The sequence below is a fragment of the Serinus canaria genome, chromosome 4, assembly GCF_022539315.1.
Source record: "Serinus canaria isolate serCan28SL12 chromosome 4, serCan2020, whole genome shotgun sequence".
Classification (NCBI taxonomy): Eukaryota; Metazoa; Chordata; class Aves; order Passeriformes; family Fringillidae; genus Serinus; species Serinus canaria.
In genome coordinates this window covers 58,877,245-58,899,606 of record NC_066317.1, presented here as the reverse complement: position 1 = coordinate 58,899,606, position 22,362 = coordinate 58,877,245, and the positions used below count along the sequence as shown (strand labels likewise).

Here is a 22,362-nt window from a genome sequence, read left to right as displayed (position 1 = left end):
TAAGTAGGGAAATAGGCAGGGAATATTTCAGGCTGAAATATTTGGGGCTAATGTGAAGTGGGATTAAGAAAAGAGTTTGGGGCTAAAAGGCTAATGTGAAGTGGGATTAAGCAAAGGCTGCAGGAGCTGACTCACATCATGCTTAGCATTACAAGATAGCCATCTTAATCAGAACAGCTAGGGCATTTTTACAACACAATATCAATTCACTCTGTTTTTTTCCTGGAAACCATTTTTATTTGGTCATGCTGCATGTGAACAAATCACTCCCTAGCAATTTCTCAGCTTATTTCAATCAGATTTCAAAGAAGAATGGAGACTTTAGAGATAAACATTTCTGTTTTTTCCTGAAATTTGCCATAGCAAGAAGTAAGAAATCCTATAAGTGCCTCTGCTAAGGGAAAGGTGGAGAGTCCCCTCATATCTGATTAAACATAACAGGCTCCACATGAAAGTAGGACTTTATAAAACTTCAAGAGGGGGAAATAGCTTTCATCACATCTCATACTGTCATCATTGTGAAAATCAGCATTGCATAAGGCTTGTCTTACAGAAACTGCTGTTTCCTTGGTTCTGGGGCTCACCAGGTACCATGCTTGAAGGTTACTTTGTCTTGTTGCACCAAGGTTAAATTGTTGTTTTAATTCTTCATAATAGAGGCTTGCCAGCAACCACAGAGCCAACCTCCCTAATTCTGGTTTGTTTTTTGTTTGTCTCATAGTCTAAACATCTCAGGAGAAGCCACATGGAAAGCCTTTGATACAGCCTTACAATCAGAAGTCACTGCAACTGAAAAGTCCTTGTAGAATTTCACTGAGGTTAGAATTCCTCACAAAACAAAAGGTATAAACTAAAAGAGGAAAGCAGCACCAATGAATGTCTGACCATATCTGTCACACACTTAATATTTGGTTTGTTGAAGCTTTGGAATCCAAACTGTGCAACAGAGAATCCTTACCCATCACTTTCCATCTGAAATAGAGGATTTTTACAGCTCTAAAAGGTTTGCTGTCTTTTTACAGCTCCAGATAGATGCAAGGGTATTTCTTCAGACTCTTTCTGAATGGTAAAGACTGCAAGTGGGGCTTTTGCAGCATCTTCACATTTCCAAGAGGTGAGGAAGATGCAGTGAAGAGAAAGTAAGTTGGTGGATGGTGTAATAGCCTTCATAAAGGAAAGGAGAGATTTTTTTTGGTACTGTTTCTTCTTGTGAGGTTGATGGATATGGTGGAGATCTGATGAGTGAGGGGGAGGCTACAGGAGTGGAACAACTACATGATCTGAGGTGAACTTAGACCAGATCCATTAGTATGAAAAGGTTAAATCTTTTCCTTGTCTCTCATCTTTCCCTTGCCCTCCTAATGCTCTGTATCTCATGCCTGTGCTGCTCATTTCACCTAAGACATATCATACATTCTTGTGTGCAAATATATCATATATTCTTGTCTCAAGGTGTGGGGATTTACAGGAAGTAACACACAAATTCTCCTGAATTTGAATTCACCAAACCACACAGAAACTGATGAGAAGAGTGTAGAGATCAAACTCCTGTATAAAAGAACATCCTTCATCTCTGAAGATTTTCACTGCTGACACACTGTCAAAAAAAGAAGTTGATCACATCTACTTTATGCTGTTACAACTTAAAATCCTTTTGCTATACCATTAGTCAGCCTTAATATAGGCTTTTCTTACATTTTTAAATGTATTGAAAACTTACCCATGTAGGGTTTTGTGCCAGCCATAGAAGAAGCTTTTTCTGAGCCTTTCACTATGGTTGCTACATTAAAGTCAGTGATATGAACGTGTCCTGCAATTACACAAAGTAAAAACAGAAGTTAAAATAGCACATCACACAAAAATTCCTCACTTTATCTAACATTTAAGTGATAATGGAAAGAACCACAATTTGAAAGATATGTTACATTAATAGAACCTTAATATTAAATGTTACTCTCAACTAGAAAAATCAATTTGGAAGCACAGTGATGGAATACTTTTCTTGTGTGGTTGCACCCAGTACCTGTCTGCACTCCTGAACTGCTTCTGCTGATCACCCCTGAAACTTCTCATGCCATGGACAAAGCTAAGAAGTGGGCCCACAAGAACCTCATGAAGGTTAGCAGGTCCAAGTGTAAGGTCCTGCACCTGAATGGGGGCAGTCTCAGGCATGAGCACACACTGGAGATAACTCCTTGGGAGCAGCCCTGGGGGGAAGAACTGGGGGGTTCTGGTGGGTGAAAACCTGGAGATGCCCCAGCAGTGTGCATTTGCAGCCCAGAAGGCTGAGCCTGTCCTGGACTGCAGCAAAGGAGGCACGGCCAGCAGGCTGAGGGAGGGGATTTCTCTCTCTCTGTCCTTGAGAGACCCCCCTGCAGTGTGGTGAGACACTGGCACAGATTGCCCAGGGGGGTGTGGATGGGCCATCCCTGGCAGTGCTCAGGCCAGGCTGGGTGGGGCTCTGAGCCCTGGTCTGGTTGAAGTGTTCCTGCCCATAGCAGGAGGGATGGAACAGGATGACCTTGAAGCTCCTTCCAACCAGAGCCATTATGTAATTCTATTATTCTCTCTGTCTTCTCAGAAGAAACATGTAGAGGCAGAATGTGAAGCTAGGTGTGAAATTTGCCTGATCTCCAGCTACAGTCACCCCTCACACCTCAGGTACTTGTGACACTGTCTGCAATTGCATCCACTACAGGTCACCATCAGCCTGACTTTTTGAGTCTTCTCGGGGCAAAGAGGGAGAGGAGAAGAAAAATGTTATTTTTATCACTCAATAAGTATAACATTAGATCCACAGTAGCAGAAGATGTGTATGTAGCAGGAGCAGATCCCAAATCATCACTCATTTGACAGCAGGTGGCAAGATGAACAGTAAGTGGCAGAAATCAGCCTGAGAATGTGCTGCCTGACAAGCCAGGCATGATTTGAACTGCTCTAATGAGGCTGAATGGCCCAAACCTTCCATTATTCTTTTCCTGGGATAGTTTATGATAAGCATAGCTTCAATTGCGCCACCACTGTGGAGTAATAGCTGCTAATCCTGGTTTGTTATAGGAAGGGAAACTGGATGGAAATCCAGCTTGAAAATATGGAAAGCTTTAATTTGTCAAGTCTTCTGTTAGGTTTTGCATCTTTGCTCAAGGACTAGTGCTGTGGAGTGATGCAGGTGCTATCCTTGCTGTGATTACATCTGGCAGTGCCATGGAGGACAGGGGTAGGGCCTCCCTTCCCCATCTTGGCTCTGCACTCAGATCAGGATTAATACATCATGTGTTGAGCTAGACTTCTGAGTGACAAATTTGTGTGGGGTTTTTTTTATCAAGGTCTCAGTCTCATTCAACCCACAGAATGGATCAGGCTTTGGGCATGATGCAGTTGTTAAGCAAGGGAGGGTTTTAATCATGTTTACTGCCAAAGATGAAAATAGTGTAACAAATGACTGATGGATTTTTCCCTGGTGCCTGATGGAGGAAGAGCAGTCTCAACAAAATGTCATGCTGCTCCAACAGTCTAACCTAGATCCTGTTCAAAGACCACAGGCAATGGATCAGCCAAGCTCTAATTGTGCAGCTGTGCATGTAGGAACTGAAATTCTCAGAGGACCCTAATTTGGCCAGATCTCAGCTGATTTTGAAGGGGGAAAGGAAGAAGGTACTCCCCACTGCTAAACTTTAAGCTGTTTCTTCAAATGAGAGACACAGTAAAAGTTTTCAATTAAATGCTTTGCCCACTTTTCTGCAAATTTTTTTAAAAACCTGCTTGCATTTTATAGACACTTTTATCTTAAGATGCCCAGGCCAGGAAGCCCTCTACACATGGCAGAGAAAAAGTGTGAGCTAAGGAAAAGCATCCCTTTAGAAGAGGTGGGAAGTGTTAGGCTGCCATGACAAGAATCAGTGCTCACAGCCCAGCTTGACATAACAATTCCAAGGTGGTATCCTCCTCCCTGCTGGCTGGAGTGTAGCATATTTGCAGTTTATTTCTGCCACCATAAAACACTGTGGCAGAAGGCTGCTTGAAAATGATGACTGAAAAACATAAAGCCACCTTTAAAGCAATTTATGCACACTGCATAAAGCAGTGTTTAAAGCAATTCTATGTACACTGTAGAATGAAAGGTTGCAAGGATCTTGGTAGCCTAACATTATCTCTCTTTTTTTTGACAGATAATAGAAATAGAAGTATATATGAAGTTCTGGCACTTAAATGACAGCATTGTAAGGGATGCTCCATTAGAGTGCCACTATGACTGCCCATTGCAAAGCATCTGTTGCATCACATCCATTCAGACTGATCCAAATAGGTGATTTGCAATGAAAATTGCCTCTCCTGCAGGGCATTATTTTCTCTCTCCTTAATTAGATTTCTTTTCATTTAACAAAACCAAAACAGCGCACATGAAATGTTGTATGTATTGTGGGTTTTTTTTTTTTTTGTTAAAAATGCCTTTCTGGAAGGTAAGGGATGAGTAATGAAGATAGGTTCTGCACAGCTCCTCTGCATCCTGCTGCCCATACAGCAACAGGCAGCTCCTGAACATGAGGTAGGGCACAGTTTACTGCTGGAAAAGCTGCCCCTTTGCTTTTCCCCACCACTGAGCTGCTCCTCAACCCTCAGACTGTCTGCAGGCTGCCTTTGCCTGGTGCTTGAGGGACTGCTGATTAGTGCTGGAGTTAAAGGAAGGTGTTCTGCAGGCAGGGGAGGTGCCTGGTGGGGGCTGAGGGCATGGAGAGGGGCTTTGTGTGGGACAGAGGCAGAGCAGGGGTGAACCCCACGTGCCTGTGGTCAGTGAAGGAGCTCTGAAGGGGTGTTGAGGTAGAGCTCTGCCTGTCTGTGCACACCACTGGATGATTTCAACTCTTGTAACCCTAAGGAACTCAGAGGGTTGGTTTTGGGGTGGAGTTTTTTGGGTTTTTTTTTTAGTTTTGTTTGGTTTTGGTTTGTTTTAGTTTTTTGAAGTTTTTCATTCCTTGTGTGACTATTTCAGGAGACAATTAGACTCCAGTTCTCTGCAAGAGTCCTTCTAATCAGCCTCTAAGAGAAGTTTTTACAGCAACTCTTGCACATAGGAGAAGGGAAGGCTGCTATTGCTGCAGTGAATATGCTGGGATTCCACCTGCTTCTTACTGCTGGCAAAGTTTCTGTTTGTGGGAACTTTTTCCCATCTGAGCTTCATATCTTGTAGTTAATCTCCATTTCTGGGTATCATTGTGAGCAATTAAATGTCCAAAACCTAGCCTGTACCTTCTTATAACATTGAACTCAGCAGAATGCCAGTGTCACTTGGATTTAGCTCTTATGAGCAGTGAAGCAGAGCAGTGCACAAGAGATTCAGCAGAGCTAACTGAATTCAGGGTAGCCCAGGGAAGGAGCTCATTCCTTAATCCTTGGAACTGCATGGCCCCATATACAATAAGATGATGGTAGCAGAAAATGCAAATGATCACATTCCTTTGACTCTCTGCAGAGTGGCTTTTTCAAACCATCTCAAAATGCAGATTTCACATACACCAACACATACATTTGCAGATGAAAGCATCTCAGTGGAAATTGTTTCAAAATTACATTCCTTCAGTCAGCTCCCAGTTAAGGCTCTAACTACCCACAGAACACTGTGTGACTGGAAAGCTTTATGTGATGTGACTTCTGTGTCTCACTTTTCAGCATGGTCTGAAATTGCAGTACATGAGGTAATCAGCAAATGATCTGTGTTTGGATTTAATTTTGGGGCAAATCATAATGAAAATGAGAACAAATCCTGAAAGTTGTCTGGGGCTAGCTGACTAACATTCAGCAGAGGAAAATATACATGATTTCAAACCTCATTGAATTTCTCAGAGTCTGAAACCAAAGGGGTGAATGTGATGACAGAGAGAAGAAATATTATACTGGAGTTAATGCCATCAACTCAGCAGCACCAGAGCTGATTGTAAATCTCAGAACAGTAACATTTTGAACTACAGTCAAATCTGATTTGCTCTCAGAAAGTAAAAGCCTATGAAGAATTTAAAAACCTCTCTGGGTTCATCTAGGAGAGAGCCTAAGCTTGTACCCACCTGAACTTGGCATGACTTGGCAGTCTGACATTTATCGTTAGGGAGACTGGTGGAAATTCCATGGCTGTAGCAAAGCTCTGCACTTCAAAATGTTAGGCTGTTGAATGGCCATGTGGGCATGTAAGTTTTTCAGATACACCTTCAAAATCTAGACAGCTTCAGGTAAATGAATTATGCTGGAATCTTTTTTCTTATTAATCAACACTGGAGGGTTAAACAAGATAGAGTTCCTGCAAATTGTCTCACAGACATCAGTATATAGCAATAATATTGGCAGTTCTGGTATTCAGAAGTTAATACTGAGATTCCAGTTAATTTGGAGTAGATTTTTCATCCCATTTTTGGTTTTAATGCCAAGATTGCTCCTTGGCTACATCTTTCAATTTTGCTGAGAGTTTCCAAATAAGTGCTGAAATGTATTCAGTGAAACAGAGCTTTAGGAAAACTTTGATGATCACAAACCAGTATAATAATATATTATAAATGAATTCCAGCTTCAATTAATTTCATTTACTCATAAGTGAAATTATTTTACTCAGTAAAATTATCACAATCAGATGCAAAAATCCATCTAAGAAACCCCCCAAACCCAATAACATGTAAATAGCCCTGTTAAGTCTAAGAGTGAAATACTAGATCTGTGATTTCAGTATGGAGAACCAACAGGAGACAGTTTCAAGATCAGAAATAGCAATTATTCAGTGAAATTAGCAAGTTGGACCTTCAACATGAACAACTAGATAGTCGGTCTTCACATAATCTGTATTTAAGATGAGGATCCTGACAGAAGATGTCAACGATGATAAAAGTTCTCTTCACTCAAGGAAAGATCTCAGAAATGGTCACTGGGAGCTGTTAAATATGTGATTCCCATGAGCCAGGAAATGTTTCAGTCACAAGAAGCTGGAGGTTGGGTGAGTACATGGGGAAAGTCCCACAAAAAACAGTCTCTTTTTATATTCTGCTCTGTCATTCACTTTGGGGAAAGTCCCACAAAAACTAGTCTTTTTTTAGATATTCTGCTCTGCCATTCACTTTTTGGAGAGTCCTGGGGATAAGAAACTCAATTAGATGGGTTGTTGATCCACTGTGGTTGCTCTTCTGCCCTGAAACTGAAAGCCTGAATACCTGCAACTCTACCTTTGCCAAGAGAGAGAGGGGCAAAACATCTCCCCAGTAGAGAGACATTGAAAAATATGAGGGTCTTCTGCTGACAGGAGGGTGCTGAAGGAGTTTTTGAATATCTTGAATCTGGTGATTATAAGTTATTATTCACCAAATCCTGGAATTCTAAATATTTCGGGTTTTTGGTTTTTTTTTTTTGAAAGAAGAATGTTTTAAAACATTCTTCTTTCAAAAAGAAGAATGTTCATTTAAAGAAATCACTTTTCTCTCTTGAAGGATGGTAAACTTCTACAATTTGTTGCTCCAGAAGATTGTAGAGGCCAATGTTAGCTGCAGCTTGAAGGAGGCAGCTAACTCATTAACAAGATTTTCTTCACATTCTAAATGGAATATATGAAGGTGATTCGATATCCTACCACAAAAAATTGTGGGTGATAGGCAACACTGATGGCAAAGTGGCAAAATGCAGGTTCCACAAATGTCCCCTCTTGTCCCCAGTTGCAAGGAACTGCTGGCCAAGGTCTTGGATCTGACCTGGCAAGGTGCCTTCCTCAGTAAACCAAGCATGGATTTTGCTGCATGAAACCAGGTTGTGGAAAACTTGCCTGAGAGGTATTCAAACTCTTGCAGGCTCTTTGTAAACAAATTGCATTGGTGGTGTGGTCACTGAGCCTGGATGCAAAAGTAGAGTTTGTAATTTCTGCAGAACCACCAGGAACATTAATTTCAATGGTGCTACCAAATAGGAATAATGTTCTCATCTCCTAAAAGAGCCAATTGACTACTCTGTTTATCACTGCTTGTTTGACTGCATTTAAGAAATTCCATGTCTCTTTGACATTATAGTTAATAGATCATTAACTTTTAAAGGTGTCCTTAATTTCTTTGATATTTAGACAAAAATACAACATGGGCCATACTTAGTAGATTCCAAATCTAAATGCTGTCACTTCAGTTATATTGTTCTAAACTGTTAAAATGAAAGGAATAGAAGAAGAACTGGAATTCTGTCATTGAGAGAATTCTAAAAGGCTTTTTTATCTACAATACAATTGTAATAGCTCCCCTGAAACATGAGGTGGTTCCTTCAGCTGTCACTGGAATAATTTTATTTCAGATATATGACGGCAGAACAGAGAACTACTACTAATATTAGAGATTAGTGTTAGTCATAGGAGGAAGAGCTTTCTGGGAAAGCTGAGAAAGAACATTGAAAAGTGGATGAATTAATTTCCTTAGAGGGTCTGATTCTGGTTCAGAGAATAAACCCTGAAACCATCCCTACTTTCTCTCCTCAGAGATGGGATGTGTATTCTCTCAAGGAGATCATGCAATCATCCTCTGTCAGGGGCTGAACACCATTTTTAATGGCTGGTGATCTCATTTTCATGTACCATTTTTCTTTTCAGGATCATCAAACATTTATTTCCACTGATGCATCAGAACATGTGATCAGCAGTGCTGAGATTTGGCTTTGATGAAAAGCATATGGAAAAATTCAGACTTCCTCTGCCAGAATGATTTTGAACGTGTTATACATGTTTTTATATGTTTTTTGGGACAGGTTGTTTCCTTTTTTTTTTTTTTTTTTATTTGTAAATTAGATTGATCACTTTTAAGAAAAATCTTCTGTTTTCATTACTTCTGTATTCCTGAGGTATGTTCCCTAAGCCATACAGATAAATTACAGTGAAACTAGTTTTACTGAGCACAAATATCTAAAATGAAAGTAAGTCAATTTAACTGCTTGAAGATGTAAGATAATGTGAATGGTGTAACACTAAATATTTACTACAGAATAGGTTTTATTTTACCAGAATAGGTTTCTTCAATGAGGCCAAAGAAATCTGAGTCACTGAGAGAAAGTCTCAGTCAGAAATGTTGTGCATATCCAATTACATGATACCTTGTGTAAGCATAATTTGTTTAATGAACTGTAAGAAAGACCTAGGGGTAAAGTCAAGCATATAGGAAACTGTTGTGCCACCTTAGAGGCCAGGGCTAAAATAAAGTTCCTTCCTGTACACCTGGTTAGGCTCATATTAGGTGAATTTGTTATGCTTACTCTGTTACCAAATATATTTGTGGTGCATATATCCAGCATATTTTTCCATTGAGTGAAATCTGATGATTTTGTTAAAATGATGTTGTTATGTTGCAGCTTAATTAGAGCTGTTAAAGACTTCAAGAATAGCTTTTTTTCTTGCAAAAGAACTTCATTTCTGTAAGGTAAGCCTGAGGTAATTAGCGTGGGTAATTAGCACTGTCCTACTGATATCACCACATTTAGTGAGTGTATAGACCCTTTACAGGCTTCAGGGAATTCCTTCCCCCAGCCATGTGACAGCTCTTTGCTCCTGTTTGATCCCATGAATTGATAACTTCTGCTGAGATCTCAGGAATTAAAGATTCTGAGGGAAAGCAATATTCACTTACCATGTTCATCCAGTAGTATGTTGTCAGGTTTGATGTCCCTGGAAAATAAGGAAAAGAAAACATTACATTTTGTACCCAAAGGAAATCTGCAATTTGAAAGTTTTTCCCATTTGGGTATGACGACTATGTCACTTAAATGATTACAAACCAAATTAAAACCATATAGTACATAAAGGCAAATGATTTTTATCAACCTATTTTTACTGCCCTGAGAAAACATGCATGCTAGAGAGGCTCTCTGGGTTTCCATTTATTGTAGTTTTGTTTTCATATGGTTAGCATTGACATGGGTATGGTTTTCAAGATTGTGTGCTTTATTCTGTATAGCAGCAGTAAAATCAGAAGGCAGACTTGCATCTAGAAGGTGCCTGATTGCTTCAGGGACTCCACATTTGACAGAAATAATTTAATTGGAAGCATAGGTGGCTTACCCTGTGAGCCAGACCCTGCTAATCTGCCATGCATGGTCACTCTGTGATCTGTCTTGTGCTAATTGAGTCTGTCCAGCAGCTCTGCTGTCACTCCCAGATCCCCACTTGGCTGTCTGTGACCAAGCACCATGCTGGGAAAAGGAGCAGGGATAAGGGAAGGTGGAAATTATGACAGGCTGAAGCATCAGCTTGACTCTGTCATTCTTGGCACAAGAGAATGATATTGCCCTAGAGAGCTGCACTTTCAGGATTATCTTCTGTGGACACAAGTCCATGCTTCTGTGAGGAGGGATGGGAACAACTTTTCCCCACCACTGTCAGGCACTCCCACCCCCTTTCCTGGCCCAGAATTACTGCCATTGGTGAGGAGCTGCTCAGGGGAAATTCATGTCTTGGCTTTGCTGGCCAGACCAGCCCTGGTGAGGCTCAGCTGGGGCTGGGTGACCCTGCTGGGGCAGTGCTGTGTGGCACCACCTTGTCACTGGCACTTGGGGTGACCCTGATGGGGCAGTGCTGTGTGGCACTGTCTTGTCACTGGCACTTGGGGTGACCCTGATGGGGCAGTGCTGTGTGGCACTGTCTTGTCACTGGCACTTGGGGTGACCCTTCTAGGGCAGTGCTGTGTGGCACCCCCTTGTCACTGGCACTTGGGGTGACCCTGCTGGGGCAGTGCTGTGTGGCACCACCTTGTCACTGGCACTTGGGGTGACCCTGCTGGGGCAGTGCTGTGTGGCACCACCTTGTCACTGGCACTTGGGGTGACCCTGCTGGGGCAGTGCTGTGTGGCACTGTCTTGTCACTGGCACTTGGGGTGACCCTTCTAGGGCAGTGCTGTGTGGCACCACCTTGTCACTGGCACTTGTTGGGGTGACCCTGCTGGGGCAGTGCTGTGTGGCACCACCTTGTCACTGGCACTTGGGGTGACCCTGCTGGGGCAGTGCTGTGTGGCACCACCTTGTCACTGGCACTTGGGGTGACCCTGCTGGGGCAGTGCTGTGTGGCACCACCTTGTCACTGGCAGCCTGCACTTCATGCAGGTTTGAAGCTCCTTGTTCTCAGTGAGGCATTGCCAGAGGGGCAGAGCAACAGTTGAACAACTTGAGCAACAGTTTTGGCCCTTGGGCTGAACTTTCCACTTACCTCAAAAGACAAGGAACCATAAACTGGAAAATAAGCCCTTGAATGTCTACAAATGAACTGCAAAGGCTCCCACCTCTGTGACCTCTTTGAGGTAAGAGATGGCTTGATTATTCCAATTTAAACATTTCCTAGGAAAGTTTTTTGCCAACGTGCCCATAAATGGAATAATCAAAAAAGTGAAGTGTTGCAAAACGAAAATCTGTTACACCATATTTTTTTCCCAAATTTAAAGTAGAGAAGGACTCCTAAAGTAAACATTACACTGGAATAAGATAGCAAAAGCAATTATAATATATTTATTGTTTGCATGCATGATATGAACTCAGTCATCACCTAAGTTTCACATTCTTTTTGACAGAAGAAGGAAAGCTACACTTTCCTTAGCATTCTGTAAACCATGCTTTCTAGCCCTTGCTGAGATTCATATGAAATTATGAAGTATTCTCTAATTATTTTTATAATTTATGTGGTGGAAGCTGAGGAAACACAGTATGAATAAGAAATTAGTTTGAATAATTCTCTGCACATTTGGAAATAATGTAGAATGCATATATATATATATATATATATATATATATCTGTGTAAGGAACAGGATCTCATTATGAGGAACTATCTGGCATGGAAATTTAAAGTTAAACCAATATTTCAGTGTTAAATACTGGCTATCTAGAATTGTCTGATTCAGCAGCAGTTCCAGCTATTTGTGTAATAAAAAAAGCATCTGTCATAGAGCCTAATTCACCCAAAATCTTCCAGACTCTGAGTTCTCTTTCCTTTCCCCTGTAATCACATGGAATATCATTTACCATACTATAATCTTTCCTTTCCTGATTTCATATGGGTGAAGTTGTGAGAAAAACTGAAGGGATAAATATATTTATTTATATTATGAAACGTGTTTGTGTTTTGTTTAAATTTGGAATTTTGTTGAATTTGGTTAAATTAGCAATTTAGATTCTATGCAATTCTAAATGCAATGTTATATCTAATCTCTTAAGTGATGAAAGAGTTTTTGAAAGAGCTACTGCTCAGATGGTTTCTATATTTTCCAGTGGTAATTTTGTCTTTAGTTTCTGATAGTTTTGTGAAAAGAGTTGGAATTGTGATTTCCTGTTGAATAGTCTTTGTGGTTGATTCATGACTTGAAAATACAGCAATAACTTTCCATGGAAGTAAGTAAGTAATAGTTTTGACAGCTGGATTAAATATTTTAAACTTTGCCTTCACAAATTTTAACAAGTACAAACTGACTCTGCACTTCTCAGGTGGGTAAAAAGATTGGGGTCATACACATGTACATTTGGGTCTTTTTGTGGCTTCCTAAAATCAGTGATACATCCAACAGTGCTCCAAACTCTTTTCCCCAGTTAAAGAAAATGAAGAATTAGAATTGTACAATCACTTCACCAAGAACAAAACTGATCAAAAAGAGAAATTCATCTTTATGAGCTACTGCCATGTGTGTAACAATACAGAACCCAGGGATAGTTCATTACAAGACAGTGCCTTTGTAATCTTTTTTTGAAGAAGATCAGTTCAAACAATCTGAATATCTGCTATGGTATTTCATCATTAAACAGTCTATACATTTTTACAGCCACCAGAAAAGACATTGAGAACTCCACTGTATGTATCATCAAATATATTCTTCATTCTGTTTGTGTCTGTAATGTTCAGAAAGTTGAGTGGTAAAATTAGATCTGTGCTTATCCTTCCATGACTAATTCAGACAGTGGCTGATCCTTGATACAGATGTGCACAAGCTGTGAAGCCTTTCCCACCTCAGGGATGCTCCTCACTGTTGCCTTTGCTCATTTTGCTCAGGGGCAGGATGTAGCTGGGGGCAGCCACCACAGGGCGTATGGCCTTGCACACAGCAGCACAATTTCCCTGAGGCAACCTGGTGGACTCACAGCCCTGCCTCAGACCTCAAACAGGATATTTTAAACTGCTCTTACAGCAAGTGAAACTCGTGGGCTATTTTAAGCCAGAAGGTAAACAAGTTTATTAAGTGAGCGCTGCTGCACTGGGGTCACACGCCTGGAGATGTGCAAGGTGCATGGATTCACATGGCAGGTGACAAGGACAAGCACAGGGTCACTGTGCACACACACTGAGCCCTCCAGCAGCTCTCTCTGTGCCCATGCACACACAGTGAGCCCTCCAGCAGCTCTCTCTGTGCCATGCACACACAGTGAGCCCTCCAGCAGCTCTCTCTGTGCCCATGCACACACAGTGAGCCCTCCAGCAGCTCTCTCTCTGTGCCATGCACACACAGTGAGCCCTCCAGCAGCTCTCTGCTGGGTGATTGGCCCCAGTTTGCAGCGAGCACTAAAAGCTCTGTTTTCCTGAGCTTGTTGAGAGCCCTAAAGAGTGCAGAGGAGCAGGGGCACTGCTCTGCCCTTGCACTGAGCAGGGCACAGAAGGTTCAGTGGGGTCCAGGTGCTGGTGCATTACAAGTTATTGGATGTATTCAGAACTGAGGGCTTCTGGAGTCTGTTATATTTAGTTTCTCTAGATAAACACTCTAATTAAATTCACTAAACAACTGTTTTAGCAAATTTAAAAGATAAATCCTCTTTAGTTAAGCAGTTTAAATTCAAACTTACTATGTAAGTGAAATTTTGGATTGATTACACATCAATTTTTCTGAAAAAAAAATCCCATTGGTAAGATGTTTAAAGAGCAGGGTGTTTAAAATGCAGCACCTTAACTTCAGGGTTTTCCTGTTACACATATCCCTAGTTAGGAGAATTCATTGAAACATTCATTTCATAATCCAGGTACCAAAAACCAGCTCATAGGAGAAATTGAAGGACTTTTGCAAGGATCACATTCACCATGGTTTGGATTCAGATGTGCCCTGGGCTTCTCTGTCACCAATCATCAAGCAATGACCAGCAGAGCTATGGAAGCATCCTTGACACTGATCTCATAAATACAGCTGTGTCAGTCTGTACCAGTACTACTCCCAACTGTTTTTGTACGCAGAAATATCAGAGCCACATGGAAATGAGAGTAGAGAAACCTTCAAAGTCTTTTGCTCAGTGACAGGACAAGGCATAACTAACATAAAAACTGGGTCAAGAAACTCAGGGGTGTGAACAATATAGAAAAAAAGAGAAAAATCCCACAATTTAATTGCCATTTGTTAATATTGCCTCTGAAACCATTTCTAGAGTTCTTCAATTGCCTTAGCTGCAAATATCAAAATAAAACTGCCTGAAGGATGAAAGTTGAGTTAGAAGACGCTGCATATAATTTCCAGTTAGGAAAGAATGATTAATAATCTACTTGTATCTTTTATAACATCAAGGCTCTCTGTGCATCCCATGTGCTTGAAGATTTTCTCCCTGCATGGAGTAAAACCATGCACGTGGCTCAGCTCATGTTCCCTGCAGCTGCCAGCCAGAGTGTCCTCCCTGGAAAGGCTGACAATGGTTTTAAAGGACTTGGGCTCAAGAATCTGCAGTTTTAATTACCTTTTCCATCAGTTTCCTTCTGATGTTATGAAGCAGAAGCAGGTTTCTAAGTCCAGAGGTGGAGAAGTCATGCAGTCTACATCCTTGTTGGTTTTCAAGGCCTGGCTGGATAAATCCCAACTAACCTGTTCTGATCTGAAGGCTGACCCTGCTTTGGGAAGATCATTATGCCAGTGGTCTCTGGGGTTCCCTTCCACCCTGAATTAGCCTGAGTGTATGAAAAATAATGTATCGACATTCAAAGACTGTCTTACTTCCCCTCCTTTTGACTGCTAGGAAGTTCATGAAAGATTGAAGAAAGTGGTGAGGGAACTGCATATGTGGAATTTAGTGAGTCTTTGATAGTCCATAGCAGCTGGCAGCTAGTGAGAGCTTTCACCTCTTAAATTCTGTCATGGGGCTTGAATGCTCATGAAGAAAATGGTAGGAATAAATAGCCTATCTTCATCTTGAAATGAGGTTAAAATTGAAATGCCCTGCAGTTCAGCACTGGAGAGGTGTAACACAGTATTTATTGGCTATGTAAGTGGTAAAAGAATGAGGATTATATCACCTGAAGAGGACTCTGAGAAATCTCAGTAGGAATGACTAAATCTAGATGGCTGTATTGCTAGTGTCAGATAAAATGACAGGAATTATATATATATATATATATATATATATATATATATATATATACATCAAAAGGAGAATCTGAATTGCTCACCTGGATCAATGACCATAAATAACCCTCCAGAGGTCACGCTTTTGTGTTCCTTATTAGATGAAATAAGGCACTTGCTCTAAGGCTTGAAATTCAATACAACCTCAAAAAAGTTTCATGTGATATGATCAATCAGGGCTTCATAACTTTTTGTCTCTGTTTTTACTGTCTGGACTTGAAATATCCATCTACAAAAGAAAGGAGTATCTCTGATTAATTCAACCATTATTTGCCCATTTTTCTCAAGAAAAAAATTGATGGCTGGTTCAGTGTCTACCACTTCACATTGAAAGCAACTAACTTTAATTAGGTTACAAAAAATAATTTTAAAAAGGTGCTATGCAGTAATTTTAAATAACATTGGTCCTTCTGGTTATATAATTAATTAGGATTTGTAAGAAAACAGTCAAAAAAGAAAAGATCTAAGGCTAAACAAAAAAATTCCTTTGAATAAAGAACAAATAGATTTGATTTCTTAGTTAAAAACAGAGACCTGTAAGCTGTGATGAAACAAATAATAGTGGTCAAAAAAGCTTGTCTATTTGCTTTTGGAACATGAATGTGGATTCATTTCCATAAAACCAAAGAAAGCTAAACAAACAGTTTTATTTTTACAACAGAGAAATAAACTCAAGTTGATTACTACAAGACATAATTTCATAAAAATGCTTCTGCAAAGATTTAAGCATTGATGTGAATAACAGAACTACCAGCTAGAGTTACTCCAGCTAAGATTAATCTAATTGATTGAGGAAAGCACTTCTACAGCAAATACAGACACTGTCTACCTCCTCCTCCAGGGCAGGATGATGACTAGAGCCCATGGACAACAAAAATCCATGGGCCACAAGACATGTTTGTCTCAGTCTGAGTGTAGTTAACCAAAATTCTGGGTGTAGTAACCCAAAATTCACATGTGAATCACTGAACATTCATTGGCTCACAGTGAAGGCCACCCATGTCCTTGCAGAATGCTAAGGGTTTATTTTCTCAAAGACAGTTTCAACACATCACAGAGAAATCAGATTAGATGGATTTTGCATTCTCATGAGGATGCAAAAGAAGGATAAGGATTCAGACAAAGGATAAAGAGTCAGACAAAGGCCCTTGAGGTCAGTGGAAGGATTACACTGGCTTCAGCCAGCCTTGTTTTCACTCCAATCAAGGTTTTCTAGTACATACTTCTCTTAAGTGCTAACAACCCAACTGTTATGTAGAATAAACCTTAAAATACTGAGTTAAAGGTTTATTCTTAATCATGCAGTTTGTGTCTAGTGATAATAATTTTCTCCTTACATGGAAATAGGCATTAAGATTAATACTAGGGCATAGCAGTTCTCAACAGCCATAAAAAGGGCAATGAATTGGGAAATAAAAGCTTCAGCTGTGGATTATTTGAGTTCACATGAGACATCACTGGATCAAAGCACTGAATTGAACCACATAATGTATGGTAAAGGGTTTTCTCCTAGTTATGGAAAGAAATGTAAACAAATTCTGATTTTCACAGAGAGGGACCTTATTTCCTTCCTATTTTTTTATTACACTCACAAATAATACCAATATCCAAGGCATGAAGTTCATAAAAGAAGTGACTGCATAGATATTGAGGTTTTCTTTAGCTGAATTTATTGATGCTTTGGATAAAGTCAATATGTATTAGCTACAGTACACCCACGAGATGAATTTTTCCAAACATGCTTTGCTTCTGTGAGGGTAGCCCAGAACTGAGGGTATCTTCCAGAGCTGAACTGTGCAGGGCACCTACCAGGAGGACTTGCTCAAGAAAAAGCCTTTATGAAGTGTGATGAATCTTTTCTTCACTTTGCCAACACCTCATCACTCATTTATCTTTTTATTTTTCTGTTCCTGACCAACATTGTTTCTAGTTTCCAGAACTGCTTAATGGTTTTTGAAAAAGATCATAGTAAGAATCTCAGAGTTCTTTACTGTTATTTACAATTAGATGAATGGGAATGAAAGATTTGGACTGCTCCAGGCCTCTGATTGCCTGTTCACATACCACTCACTTAGATTTCAGCAGTAATTGCTGCCACTTACTGTCCTTTCATAAAAAGAACTTCAGAGCCTTCTGTTCCTGCTCAAATGAATGTTGTGACAGTATATGACCCTCTGCATCACTGTAATTTTGAAATCTAAACAATTCAATAAAACTGGAAATTAGCTGAGAAGATGAGGTATTAGATAATTCTGTTTTTCTCTGCAATTTCCCCTCCTGGTCTTTAATGCAGAAATAACAACAACAAAAAAAAATCCATAATACTTCTGACTACTGGTAGCAAGCATTTACATGTTTCTAATCAAACTCCCATCATCCAGTCCATTATCACATTTTGGAGCCTTTTCCTTCTGTGGGACAACCTGTGTGGCAGGACCATTGTCTAGCCTGTTTGAAAACTCTAACTGCTGCAATAATTGTCACAAGTGAAAAAGCTCTCACCCATGACTGGAGGGCCTCCTCTCCCTAAGTGCATTTAAATAATATCTGGGCACCTGGCTCAAGGCTTGGGGTTGTAGTACCAGTTATACAAAACAAGTTACTGTGGTGCTGGGTTGTGGTGCCTGGAGTTCCTTTCTAGTTTAGCTCTATTTTTTACCAGGTGTCCATGACAATGTTGGATTGTCTTAATGCTTGTTCTAGCCAATTTTATATAGCTCTGAAAATAAAACTGTCAAAGAAGATATCAAAACATGTTTATTTACAAATGCCTTAACTGGAACAAGCTTGTTATTTTCCAGTTTTATCCCCATGTGGAAATATACAAATATGAAAACATCTTCAATTCTTTCCTTGTAGCAATAGGTGGCAGTAATGATATCTATATTTGTCTGGATGGCCAGTGGGCTTTGGAAACACTGTATTTGTCAGTTTTAGCTTGGATAAATAGTTGTAATATATGCTGTTATCCCAGCTTAAGGAGAATTACCTTTTTACCATAAAGGAATCCTATAGCTAACCTTTCAAATGTCTGGGTATATATAGCCAAATAATATGGCTTTGTTCAACTTCTGAATTTCCACAGATGTCAAATTAAAATAAAAATATTAAACACAGATTATTTCATTATATTGTTCTTATTGAATAACCCAAAATTGCTTTACCACAGAGGTAATTATATACTGCAGTAGCAAGGAAAATATGCAAAGATTCTTAAATGTTATAAAAGCTAGAAAGATTTGCCCAAAGGAGTCTGTGAATCTGTACTTAGTCTCCTGTGTGCTGATATCTCAGAGAATGGGTTTGGAAAGTACCACTGCAGCCTTATAAACTGAGCTTTTCTATAACAAAGCCCAGGCTTTATCATCCAGGATTTGTCTTCCTGACACAATGGTTCTTTTTCAACTAAACATTTATAAGCACAAGCAACTTGCAGGCAATCCAATGATTAGTTTTCATTTTGCCTGAAGGACTTAAAGTAATGGCAAATGTTACACTTCCTTTGCTGGAACTGTTTTCTGGAGTTAATGTTAACAGGTATAGGTCTTGGAATTCCACACAGTGCTGAAGGGAACCTGGGACAGCTGTCAACACTGATGATGCCATCACTGCATTGCAAATAAAAAGCTTCTTTAGCCAAATGCTTCTTCAGATCACGTGGAGGAGGCGTGCAAAACCACAGGGCAGTAATTTTTGATAATCTCACAGCTGATGACTCTAATATTTTCTGTCTTGTAGTGTCAAGTATTGCTGAGACCTTCTATGTGTACATGTCCAAGGGTCAAACCACTCTGAGTGAATCAGCTTTTAAGAGCAGGTGACACCTCTGATAACCATGGGAAGGGCACGACTCATTAGGCATGAACTGGAGCGTGGCACTTGGAGAGAATTATCTGGCACAGCAGGAAAGTGTATGCATTGCAATGGTGATGCTCTCTTCCATGGCCCTGTGTACAGAGCTTCTGACTAGAAATAAGGGAGAATGTACTTGGTGTGTACTCTGCCAGCAACTGCAAGGCTATCAGTCTCCCTCCAGTAGAAGGCATAGGCTCTCTTCCAATTTTCACAGGCAGAAATCCATGTGTGGAACTAAATGAGAGAAGAAATTGATGACATTTGCCCTCTGCCTAAAGACAAATCAGGAGAACATTGTTACTGATAAGCACATTTGGCTTCATCTGTTGTAAAAAGCCAGCATTGTAAGTGTGGTGTTTTGTAATGACTGAAATTCATATAGCTGCTCCTTTGTTTTTCTCTGCATGAAATATGGAATAGATCCATTCAGATGTATTGCATCCACAAGAGTTTGCTCAGCTTATCAGGCAAATTCAAAAAGAAAATTTATAAAATTCCAAGCACACAGGTGTGCTTGTCAGCCACTGTTCTTAAGTGTGTAATTACTGTATAATATCCCTAATATTTACCTTAAACCCTCTACCAACTTCTATACCTAAAGGTTCATGTGCCACCTGCTAGAACAACAGTACCTACATTAATATTATCACATTATTTCACAGCTGTTTCCTTCAGCCATACCATAGTGCAACCAGTTACAGCCAACACGGCTGGCAACTGGAGTGTGGCTCAGAAGGGTGCTCTTCATGTGCAGAGCAAGGAAAGAAACAGCAACTTCTGAAGGTTCCAGGCTTTCACCAAGTGCCTGGGCTCAATGCAGCAGAGCAACGTCCCAATAAGCACATTTACTGCTGCTCTGAGTCTCAGCAGCAGTGCAGCAGGGAGAAGGGCTGCAGACCAGAAATCAGGAAACAGCCATGTGAAGCTCTGTGGTTCACTCTGGTCTGAGGCCCCAAATCACCCTCACCACTGACAGCATCTCCTGCTGGCTTGTGCCTCTGACATGGATATGAGTATTTGGACCTCAATTCCTCAAGCTGACCACCTGGCATCCCATAACATACACAACCAGAACATATCACCAAGAGGATATTGAATGCTTTCCACAGACAAGGGAACCTTGATGTCCTGCATATACTTGCCCTTCTGGGTTATTTTATGGATTTAATGTATACAGGAGTTTACTGTGGTGCACCAGGAAGGGAGGTGCAGTCTATTCCAGAAAAGAAAATTATATTTCATAAATGATTAAAGAAATGACCTGCTACCACCTGAAACATCAGTAGCATGTCCCATGACACTTTTCTATGTTGAGCTTCACATATCTTAGTAATAAGCTGCTTGTAAGAATAATTTTGTATGTTTTTAAGTAGGAACATTTGCAAACAAACTCAGAGAGCAATAAACATGTGTATTAATGCATATTGCTGTTTAGAATACATGAGACTTGGCAGGCAACATTTGACCCAAACCCAATTCCTAGTTCAGTACTCCACCCTTCTAGGAAATTTCTCTATTCTAGGAGATGTCAACAACATATTGCTTGTTGCCTGAAATCAAGCAGACATGCATTCTAACTCCTCTTGAAGAATCTGAATGAGAAATCAGGAATTGGCTGGATATTGTTTGAGCCCACAGACTGCAGTGCCTGGTTAACTGGATTACTAGGCAAGAATACAGTAGGGTTGAAGATGAATTTAGGCTCTGTGCAGAGAAACTGCTGCTAGAGTAACTATTTGCACTGAAATGATTGTAAGGATTATTCTTGCTATTTATTCAAGTAAAAATAGATATGGGATTCTGATCTCAGGTTAAAACATTTGGATTAGGTTCTTTTGTGAATTAGGCATCTATATACCCATTTATTGCCCTCAGATGTATAAACATCACAGTCTTTGGAGTGCAGAAGCCATTCATATGACTGCCTGTTTTTAGATCAACTGAAAGCTTTATAGATTCTTTTAGTTTTATAGATTTTTTGGCCAGGTTGGCTTCTGAACAGACAATTATAAAAGTACACACTCCCTCATTTAAATCTTGGTGAGCTGTGGACTAAGTTTTTAAAGACATAAGAAAAAATCTTGCATGCTGTGTGAAATTATGAAAACAACTGGGGATGTTCTCAAGTCAAATTATTGTAAGGTGTTATCACAGAAGTGCAGGCAGGTGTTTAAGCCTCTTGCAAGAGTCACACTCCAGGCTCTCATTGTCTTGTTTGACGTCATCTCACACCACGAACAACGCAATCCTTCATACATGGTTAATTGTGCTGTATTTAAAACACCTTGCACACTTCAGAATTTTTTTAGTTGCTGCCTTAAAAAACCCCCATACTTCTCATTAGTAGCATGAACCTTCTGAAGTTCTGTATTATCTTCCATCTGTGTGAAGCTTAGAGGGAGATGTCTGTGGAAGGAGCCCGGGGGATCCTTTCTTCTCTCCAAGGCAGGTGGACTTCACAGGCTCAGCTGTTTGTGGCATGCAGGGAACTTGGAAATACCACACAGTGGTGCAACTTTTTGTTGCTTGTGTACAACTGGAGCCACATTTCAGCTTGGGGAGTAAAGATCTTGTCTCATGTAAGGAAACTTGTGACCAAATGTTTCATAGGAGGGAACAACAGGAATTACCGACCCCATTAACTGAAGAGTTACAATGGTCTCATGTATAGGTTCAAAAATCTAGACAACTAAGGCTTAATAATTCCATTTCTCAGCTGCAGATCTCATATGCTATTCCTTTTTGACACTGTCTCTTCCAAAAGCAAATATTAAACAATAATGACAGGATAAAAGACTGTCTGCTGGAAATGTATTTCCTTAAGTACACGCTCATAATTCTTAGTTTCAGCAGCAGAGGTACTCTGGGACTCAGGGAAATAAGCTGGTACTTTAATTAGTGTTAACTCTCTTTACATATGTAAGTGCATGTGTTTGCATTGGGTGCATCTGTAAAGCATTTCTGTGGCTTAGGAGATTTGCAGAAGACAGTTGAAGAAGCACCACCAGGGGAAAATTCTGCAGCATCTCAAATTAAGAGGCAAGCTGTGACTCTCTGTGGGTTTTAAAGGCAGAACTCTAGATAACTAATACATTTAATTAGCATAAAAGCTGAGAAATTCAGCATCCTGGCAATAGCTTTTCCACTCAGCAAGTCTTGTTAAGTGACTAT

At 40.2% G+C, this 22,362-nt stretch overlaps 1 protein-coding gene across 1 annotated transcript in view; it reads right to left on the bottom strand.

The window, feature by feature from the left end:
- STK32B (serine/threonine kinase 32B) overlaps positions 1-22,362 on the bottom strand; it is a 156,371-nt gene that overhangs the window by 39,414 nt on the left and 94,595 nt on the right. Inside the window, exons 5-6 of the mRNA XM_018924889.3 lie at positions 9,621-9,658; positions 1,721-1,810 (exon numbers count right to left, since the gene is read on the bottom strand). Of these exons, the coding sequence (XP_018780434.2) occupies positions 1,721-1,810; positions 9,621-9,658 (128 nt within the window). The remainder of the gene's footprint in view (positions 1-1,720; positions 1,811-9,620; positions 9,659-22,362) is intronic.